The sequence below is a fragment of the Bidens hawaiensis genome, unplaced genomic scaffold (genome assembly GCF_021521415.1).
Source record: "Bidens hawaiensis isolate Kalapana, Puna unplaced genomic scaffold, B.hawaiensis_p1.1 tig00044652_1, whole genome shotgun sequence".
NCBI classification, from domain to species: domain Eukaryota; kingdom Viridiplantae; phylum Streptophyta; class Magnoliopsida; order Asterales; family Asteraceae; genus Bidens; species Bidens hawaiensis.
In genome coordinates this window covers 11,836-22,073 of record NW_027497919.1, presented here as the reverse complement: position 1 = coordinate 22,073, position 10,238 = coordinate 11,836, and the positions used below count along the sequence as shown (strand labels likewise).

The 10,238-nt window shown below is 33.1% G+C and overlaps 1 protein-coding gene across 1 annotated transcript; it reads right to left on the bottom strand.

Annotated features, from left to right (window-relative positions):
• Nucleotides 1–2,028: 2,028 nt before the first annotated feature.
• On the bottom strand, nucleotides 2,029–9,874 carry LOC143595081 (protein NRT1/ PTR FAMILY 4.6-like). The gene is made up of 5 exons (XM_077074217.1): nucleotides 9,426–9,874; nucleotides 9,198–9,309; nucleotides 8,838–9,055; nucleotides 3,861–4,301; nucleotides 2,029–3,183 (listed from the first exon to the last, which is right to left on the bottom strand). The coding sequence occupies exons 1-5, from the start codon at nucleotides 9,426–9,428 to the stop codon at nucleotides 2,224–2,226; spliced, it is 1,734 nt and encodes a 577-aa protein (XP_076930332.1). The 5' UTR covers nucleotides 9,429–9,874; the 3' UTR covers nucleotides 2,029–2,223.
• Between the last annotated feature and the right edge of the window lie 364 nt (nucleotides 9,875–10,238).

The window sequence follows — 10,238 nt, the reverse complement described above, 5'->3', positions numbered from 1 at the left end:
AAATGGTGCAAACATAATTTTTGAATGTCCCTTATTAACCACATCAGCAATACCAACATAAACCCAAATTTTGTATATCGGTCAATAGTAATCGCAAAATACATGTTACAGCCACAAATACCCTCTGATATCCAAAATGAGCGTTCCTCCTATTCCAATTAGCTAACAGAAAACAAAATCAATTAAGATTATTAAGACAATAAGCATACCATCATCGACAACGCCAGGCTGGGTAGTGAATCTGATAGTTGAACCGAAGAAACACAATTGGCAAGCTTCTTCTATGCTGCCAATTAAACATTCATCTCCCACATAATGATCTACAAGCATTGAATAAACGTTCAGAAACATGTTTGAAGCAATTGGGAAAATGAAATCGAAATAGATGAATTGTAAATGCAAATCGGATACCTTAGGTAAATGATGAGAGATGGGAGTCTGATGCTTGTATGAAACCCTAAATCATCGTTCATTCGATTCACCATGGTGCCAGATTTAACCCTTAACTTGAATACCTTAAACCATCGATTCACCATGTTGTCACCATATCACAACAACATTTTCATACCGGCTATTAAGAATCAGTGGCGACTATTAGGAATTTCAGATGAAGAAAAAGAATCAGGTGTAATTGTGAAAAAGGTGTGCCAGGAGATAATGAATTTTGTAATATACATGACCCGTGGAAATTACTACCCCTAAAATAAGTTATGGGTGGGAAAAAGAAATTGTGGGTGATCGAGAAGGTGGCACCTGGCTAATCGTGGATTCCTTTATTAGAGAGGGTAGATGTGTATAATTTAGCTAAACTAAGACGTTTATTTTTATTTTTTTAAATGAAACCGGGATGATAAATAAGAATTTTGATTTTTTTTTACTTTTTTCATTTTTGCGCTTTTGCCTTTATTTAATTTTTTTTAATGAACTCAAAGTTTTCAATTTCATAATAGTTCTTACATGATTGTGATCATATATATATATATATATATATATGTGTGTGTATGTATTAAACTACATGAATGTCAATACTATTATACATGCATGATTTTTTTGTGTTATCGTTGTTACCGTTAAGAACCTCTTCCAGATACTCTTTTGGGTTTTGTTTTCTGATTTTCTTCTTGAACGACGATTCTCTTTTGAATCTTGTGGGATAGTTATGTTTAAAACAGATAATTGTCTCAATGATATAATTTTAATTCAAAATTTTCTTTAATATATTTATTGACTTTTAATCTTACAAGTTTGTGAAGTTTATATTCTAGGCAGACTGGGTTATTGGGCTGCTTGATGAGCTTCTAATCACTCAGCTACCATAATATGATCCAAATTCGAGGATTGGATCACTTAATGTAACTTTCTGTTGGCAAAAAACAGGATAGGGCAAATTAGAAACAAATAGGTTGTTTCAGTTATGAGCTAAAGCTGAACCTATAGGCTATAACCCATGTTTCGGTTTCTAGATTTTCATAACTTGTCACTTTCATCATAAACGATTAGGTTAATACGAATATTGAAAAGAAGATTTGGTTAATTCGGTTAACCATTGCGAGGGTGACCATTGTGGGTTCGAACTAAATTCAAATAAAAAAATCCAATTATTTTTTAATCAAAATAAAATTAGCAATAATTTTAAGTTATAAAGTAGAATTAACGAAAACTAATATGTTTATAACATAGAATTTCTAGCCTTAAAACATATTACTTGTAAAATATAAAGAATATAAATGTTTACAGAAACAAAAGAGCACAGGGTTGATTTATGTTCACGAGTTGATGGGTACAACCTAAAAGTCAAGTTCGGTAACAAACCAAGTAGATACCAACCGAAAACTAAATGTTTATCCTCTACATACACTGGTCTCCCGTTGCAACACACTAGGACAAACCACTAGTTGAGTATCATGATTTCATTTGTCATATTCAATAAGAAAATAATCAGACTAACTATTAATAACAGCATATTATTTATACCATAACAAAACTTTATCATCTTGACAACTTTTTTTTTTTTTTTTTTACAAAATCAACCTAAACAAAAAGAAATATATATCGAATTACCTCTGAATTACTTTAGCATATTTGTCGCTGTAAGTAGAACCTTTAATACTTATATAAATTATATATGTACATCCATCCATCCAGTCCTGCTGAAAATGTAAGTCATATTTGAAACTTCTTTGTGTTTAAAGTTTCCTCGATACACCTTCAACATCTTCATAATTAACATCTAGCCCCTCTAGATTGGTATTTGTACCTGTGAGCCCAAAACAAATAATGTAGAAAATTAAGTGCACTCAAAATGCACATCACCCAATAAAACCTTTCCAAATGGTAATGGTTCAAGTTTTCTCCGGACAACCATCCTCGGTGTCCGGAGCTGCCGGTGGCGCTGTTCACCACCGACACGATCACCGAGCTCAGATAATACCCCATAGCCAAAGACGCGAACGACAACGACGTCGCTAACGACTTCATGTTCGCGGGGGCTTCGGTGAAGAAGAACTCCATTAACCCGGCTAATGTGAACAAATCCGCAGACCCAAGAAACAAGTATTGGAAAGCGATCCATAGAAATGTGATGGGTATGGGCTCATGTGATTCGAGCCCATTTCTAGTGGCGGCCCGCTTGCGTTTGATCTCGACCAGGGCCGCCACTGCCATAGCCATTATTGATAAAACTAAACCGATTCCTATACGTTGTAAGTGTGAAACACCCATTTCGGATTTTGTAGCCTTTCGCGCAAACGGGACTATGATATGATCGTAAACTGGCGCGATTAACATGATGAACAAAACAGGGAAAACTGGTAGTGAGGCAGCCGGGACTTTTAATGAACCGATTTTGGTGTTCATTGTCGAGGCTTGTTGTACGGAGAATGTGGAGAGTTGAGCTAGACAACAATTGAGCATGATGGTACAAGCGAAGATCGGGAGTACTCGTAGAACGATCTTGACATCTTCGACTTGTTTGACCGAGCATCGAAGGAAGGCGTAGGCTGGTTTGTCTATCGCGGCTTGGTTTAAGAATTTGAGACCCGTAGACGGGGTTTCGAGTTCTTCAGAATCTTTTGTGACGGGTTGTTGTTGCGGTACGGTATCGTTCGGGGACAATGACATGCTCACGATGGCATTGCTCGTACTTCTCGCAATGTAGTTGTTTAGTGTCGCACCGGTCAATACCTGTATCATTTTTTATTCGTGTCAAAAACATTAATTATAATCCAGACAAACTTAAAATCTTGAAACCCGAACATGGTCCGGTTAACTTATTCATTTAAATGAGTCTTACAAGTAATCAAGTTATTGTTAACATTTAAAACATGTTAGAGCTGAGAGTTACAGTAAATTATTTAAATATGTTCACGGTCGACTTGTTTAATCAAGGTTTCAGCATAACAACCCCAAAACACGACCCTGGTAATAAAGCATATTAATAGTCAACATGAACACAACTTGCGTATCATACAGGCCAGATATGTTATGTGGATATTAATTTTTGATCCACAGTAAGCTCAACCGTTAGCTCATTTAAATGAAGCACTAAAGTTTAATATACTAAAATTATACAAAATTGTAACTCGAATTATTAATACATATATATGTGTGCAAATTATGAATTTAAAATACATATATTATCTTTGGAAATTATAAAATTTGTAGTTTACAAATTATAAAATTATGTGGATATTAATTTTTTTTTGTTCTTATAGATGTACAAAAAATAGTAAATTTTGAAAAATAAACTAGCTGGATCGAGTTGTTTAAGAGCCTACCTCGAGCACCTTGACTCGAATTAGCTCGGCTCATTTGCAGCTCTAGGCGGCTATAACAGACCAAAGCCAAATTCATTTCTTTACCTTAAAGATTGTAGTGAGGGGACTGCCACAAGGGATCTTGTTCCTATAAAAACGGGAACCAGCCAAGAACACTGGAATCGACAACAATATTGTCAACGTAGAAATTCCGAACCCCCATTCCCATCCTATGTTGTCTTCGACCCAAATCACGAAGGTGACCGCAATGAGAGCCCCAAAGGCAAGACAAAACACAAAGTAGTTGAAGAACGTCGAACGTTGCTTTCTTCCCTTTGCTGTGCTCTCGTCAAACTGTTCCGCACCATGTGAGGGTAATGACCCTTTGATGCCTCCGACACCTAAAGCGACCAAATAAAGGCCAGAAAAGAGAACAATGGCTTTAACACCATGCACTTGTTGACATGGGACCGTGCCTCCTTTCAAGTCGCACTTAATTGGCTTTAATGACGATGAACGGGCTTGTATCGTTAGTATCACTAGACCCTGATCAAACACAGGAAACGTACTGTTAGAACAACTATATGAACAATGGCCTGTCCCTCGATACTGGTTAGGGGCGTATCAAGGTTTTAGGTTGGCTATAACATACCCTGTTTATTAAACAAGTTAACACAAACACTAACAGGTTGATCCATTAACGACAAGTTAAATAAATGGGTTGATCGATTCATTTAGGGGCTGTTTGTTTACATCTGAATGGAACCATTCAGATGTAAACATCTGATTCATTCAGACTTCAGACTGTTTGGTTACAAACAGAAAAACATCTGAATGATTAAAATTAGGTCTGAATCATTCAGACTTGATATTGTTGCTGAATGGGACAGAGGCTCATTCAGACCTGACTCATTCAGATCTGAATGAACCAAACAGCCCCTTACTCGTTTATGTTTAATTGTTTTTTTTTTAAATTGATGTTTAGAGAAGTATACTTAAATAATGCTAACACTTTTAAGTTTGATACTTTAATATTTAAAGTATTTTATTTATTTGACTAATTAATTATTCTAATCTCCAGTTAAATATATAAACCTAGCTTAGATAATAGCTGTGAGATAGGGAAAGAAACAATTGAAGCCATATCAATTGCAAAAAAAGGTTCTTAAGCTTGAAGACAATGCTGATTGTTTATATTAGTCAAAACTTAGCAAACTTAATAAGCGTTATTCATATTCACAGATGAATATTATTAATTATATGAGTCGATATTCACAAATGAACATTATATGAGTCGACCGTAAATACAACATAATATTTAATACAAACAAATATATATGTGGTGTTCAAGTCATAAATCTCAGTCCATTTTAAGAAAATACCACTAATTTGCAACCAACAATATAATTAGTTTTGTCACTATATTGGGAAAGGTCGGTTGTGTGGATGTCATTTTCTCAATCTATGGAAATAGACTCAAAATCTAAACAACCCACTAAAATGGCACTTTGGGCAAGGCATATCCAACCGAGATGGTTCGACAGCTTTTAATTTCGTATATATATCAACTAACTAAAGTATTGGAATATTTTACACGTTTAAAATATTTATAAAAGTGATTGCATACTAAAAGTAATTTATTTATATCTTAAAATTATTACTAGCTTACAAATGAATATATTTAGGCTTAAACTTCTTACAATAAACCATGTAAGAAATTTTATTCAAATTTATTAGGAAGTGGAAATTATATTGGAAAAATGAATTATTTGTGTATCTCTAATGCATCCAAATCATAATTGTTGCACAGGTTTGATACCCACTTTGCCTGCAAATCAAACCGCTCATGTGAGTGGTTCTCGACTTCTCGGTCCAACAAGTTGAACCGGGTTTCAAAACATGCTCATGATAGATTGCTCATCTTCAAACCTATAATTTAACTAAACATCATATGTATTCCTAAAAATTAAACATCTTTAGAAAAATCTACCACATCTAATTCCCCGTATCTATTGATCCACTTATTTCATTAAATAGTACTTATTTATTCTACTCTTATTATATTTTCTCTTTTTCTTACTTACAACCATTTATACAAAAATATATTCAATAATTACATGGGTTGAATACGGCATCCCAAATTTAAAGGTTTCATATAGGTTATCATATATATAATTTGGGGATTCAAAATAAGGATGGAATTCCGAATAAGGATGGAATTCCGCGTGTAACGTGTAGAAAATACAAGCTTTTATAATTTCCTTAAATTTTTGGTATTATTATACAAATGGGGTTGTGAGTAGTTGTATAACCATTAATTAACATGATCATGTTCCCACTTCCTAGAATGGCCAAAATCTTGGGTCAACATCCTTGGATCCTAATACTTTAATCAGTCGATAAGAGCATTATCCACAATTTAGGCGATGCCCACATGGTGAACGAACACAAGTGGTCAGTTTTTCTAAGTTGTATTAGCTTGACTTCAAATGGTAGGTATAGATATATATGTGTGACAAGTGTATATTTAAATCTATAGGTGTCATGTGAAAGGTGGTGCCACGTGACACAGATAGGAAGGCTACTATATATTTTGAGAAATAATGAAGCATCGATGAAACGGTCTTATCGGGACAAGAGACAAAACATTAATGGTATCGAAGTCCACCTTGTTTTCACCATTTTTAATCATATACGTGGATGTTGTAACACGAGCCTGGACCCACAATCATTAAACCTATTCAAATAAATCCAACATAAACTAGTATTTTTATTCATCTTTCCTTTTTAATTATTAGTCTATACATCATAATTATTGTAACTGATAATGTAATTTTATAAATTCATATATTTTAATAGACACGTTACTACTGGACTATTAGGTGACATGATTCGATAAAGCAGGGTGTGAATAGTTCAAGTCGGTTCGGTTAGTAGTCATAGCCGAATTAATCTATCGGTTTTCAACTGTTTGGTTTTTGGTTCAGTTTCGGTTAATAACCATAATCAAATTGGGTTAAAATTATTACGTAAAAATACATTAGATGGATGCATATATACATGAAATGAAAGGATATAAAACAAGAAATACATGAATTGATTGTTTTAAAAACTAGAAATATATGAAAATATTAATGGTTCGCTTCGGTTTGGTTAATTTTCTTAACCATGGGTGCAAAAATTAATCGATAACCCCTTTTCAATTAATTTGGTTAAATTCGAATCAATTCTGTCAGTCTTCAATTCGGTTCAGTTAACGGTTTGGTTGTTGCAGATAAAGGGATCGTTTGGATATTTTAGTCAAACAAGCTTGTTTACACCGATATTGATTATAGTTGACAACTTTTCTTGGTCATTACTGTCGCCTTAACAAAACAAGACGAATTAAGTTAAACAAACGTTAAATGAAAAGTAGTATTATTTCAAAACTAGGATTACTAGCTTCATGCATTTAATACACTAGAGAATGATCGATTTATTGAATTTATTTGTTCCTTTAAAGACCTTCTTCGTTCTATGTGTTTTCAATTTCATTAGTCTAGTCGTTGTATCGATCAATTCCTTAAGTTGAAGCCTCGGATTGGGCGGCGTATTTATATTAAGAAAGTCTAGGATTAAGGAGGATTTTTCTGGTTGAAATTCACCGAAATTTAATGAAAGAGGTTCTAAGATATGTTCCTTATTTATTTAGGGGCTGTTTTGCAATCCTCAAAATCATCAAGATACATTAAGTGGTAATCTTTGAATTATTTTCGTATGTATTTAAAACTTAACCATTAAAAGACTTTATAAACCATTAAAATGTATTTTTATTAAACAAAACACACTATCTCTTAATGAAATCGTTATAAAACTACTAACTAATAAGGTGAATTCAATTAGAGGGTTCTTTGAAGATATAATGAAAGTGTGTGTGAGAGAAAGCTTGGATTTGTGTGAGAGAGAAAAAGACTAGCATAAGTATGATATGATGATAAAGTGGTTGTGTTAAATAAATTCTAAGTTCTTTTAACGTAGAGTAGGATTAAGGGAATCTTCTGGGGCGAGTTTGATTCACATGTTTCAACTAGTCTTCTTTTTTTTTTTTTTTTTTTTTTTTGAACATTCAATCTTTCCTCCTACTATTTACATTATACCGCCAATGCCAGGAATCGAACCCTGGACCTCTCACCAAAAGGCCAAAGCCTTTACCATCCCACCAAAGTGGTGATGGCGTTTCAACTAGTCTTCTCGAAGATAATATTCGATGTGTAACGGTTGTGTCACATTATCCATGTTATATATATATATTCACTAAATAAAGAACCTATACATATATTTTTTTAGAGTTTGAATCAAATACAAATTAAATTAAAGTGTTAATTGTGAGAATTAAGTATAGTAATTATATATAAAAATAGCGTAATTATGTAATTACAATATTACTATACTTAATTCTCATAATTAGTACGTAATTTTCATTTTTATTTTAACTTTCCCTTTATTATTATTATTATTATTATTATTATTATTATTATTATTATTATTATTATAGCCTAGCCATCATATAACTAATTTATATGTATGTATGTAACGAATAATATTCAATTCATACCCAAACTTTTGCATTAATCAAAAGATTGACACGTTTTCCCACTAGTAAAGTGCAAACTACGCTAGCCAGGCACGGTTTTTCTGCTTTCCTTTTTCCTATACATTTTCTATTTTTCTCAAAGTTAAACCTATATGTTAAATTATGAAGATACGCTGAGAAACACGCGATTTGTATAATGTATTTATTTATATGTATTGGTCTAGTAATATGGTGTTTCTCTCATAAATATGAAGTGTTTGGTTCAAATTCTTAAAATCAGAAGGTAAAGATAAACTTCTGTTGTTCAAGATAAAAAGAACACACAAACTTATTGTTTTGAATATGATATACAAAACATTTACAATAACATTTATGTAGTTATTCATGTTACTCTCCTCACTATCTCTAATCATGTCTTATGATGTACATACAAGTAAATTATATTTTACAGTATTATATATACTGTCATATTTTTATTGAGTGGGAGGGAGGGAGGGAGAGAGACGTACCGAGAACTCGACAAGTGCACTCATAAGATAGATTTGATAGGTGGTAAAGAAAGCATCAGATAAGAAGCCACCAAGAAGGGCAAGAAGAAAAGCAGTCCCCATGAAATCTGTTACATGATTTGCTGCTTTTGAAGGAGAAAAGTGCATGAATTTTGTCAAGTACAACACCAAGTTGCTTGCATTGGCCAAATATGCTAGGTTTTCCATCACCTCCACGGCTGCACAAAAAAAACTTATAAAACATCATGATTTGATAAAGAAAGATTAAAGATTTCAAAAAGCTTTTTCAGATATTCATAATTATATAGAGTCATTAACCCTATTAATAAAAAGTGTTGATCTTGGCTTTGACTTTAGTACCTAACACAAAGGAGGCAGCAAGCATTCCACCATGTTTGCCTTTGATTGCTGGTTTCTTCCTCCAATCCACATAGCCTTCCCATATGTTTGACTGTTCTTGTGATTCAAGTTCCTGAAAAACATAATCAAGCTAGAAAGTTAAACCCTAATTGTATAAGTGATCAACTTCAAGATACAAAGGTCAAACTTCATAACTGTTAAAGACAAAGAAAGAGATGATGAACTCACCATTTCTCTTGTGAATCCTTTGAAAAAGAGAGTTGGGGAGTTGGAAGTTAGGTATCAATTGGAAGGAGAGATGAAGAAAAAGGGTTTAATATTTTAAAAGAGAGAGTTGTCTAGAAAAATCTCTCTCTCTCTCTCACTCTCTCTCTCTCACTCTCTCTCTCTCTATCTCTCTATCTCTCCCCTCTCTCTCTATATGTGTGTGTATATATATATATATGTATCTCTCAACCTTCACTTTTTTGGAGGAAAGAAAGATTATAACATAAATCACTTTCACAATCTCCTATAGTGTGTATTGGAACATATATATATATATATATATAGTGCTCAAAAGCCCTTTCAATTTGACATATTTGGTATTGAAAAAGCAATCAAGGACCTACTTTTTAAGGGAGAGAAACCGAAAGAACTATGCTTTTCTATTTATGTGGTGGGAAGATAGCAGGGAGGAAGAGAGGGCTTTCTGGTCACAAGGTGGGGGTGGGGTGGGGATCATAGATAGAAAAGATAGGCATCAAATGCTCCAATGGTAAATTTTAAAGGAAAGATATTATAATGAAAGATGTGTTCGTATTTTATTTTGGAATTTTGTGACTATTTTTTATAATAGTCAAAACTAAAGGTTCTTTGTTAATCCATGTTATTTTTTATTAAGGCTTGTAAGAAAAGAAAAATCATAATTATTACACTAAAAAACCTATGGGCTCACGATACCAAAGTGTTAGATAAAAGTTTATCTTTTTAAAGGGTGTAAATTCTAGCCCATTGTGTCAAAAATGTGTAATAATTTATGAGTAGATTTAAATGTTGAAA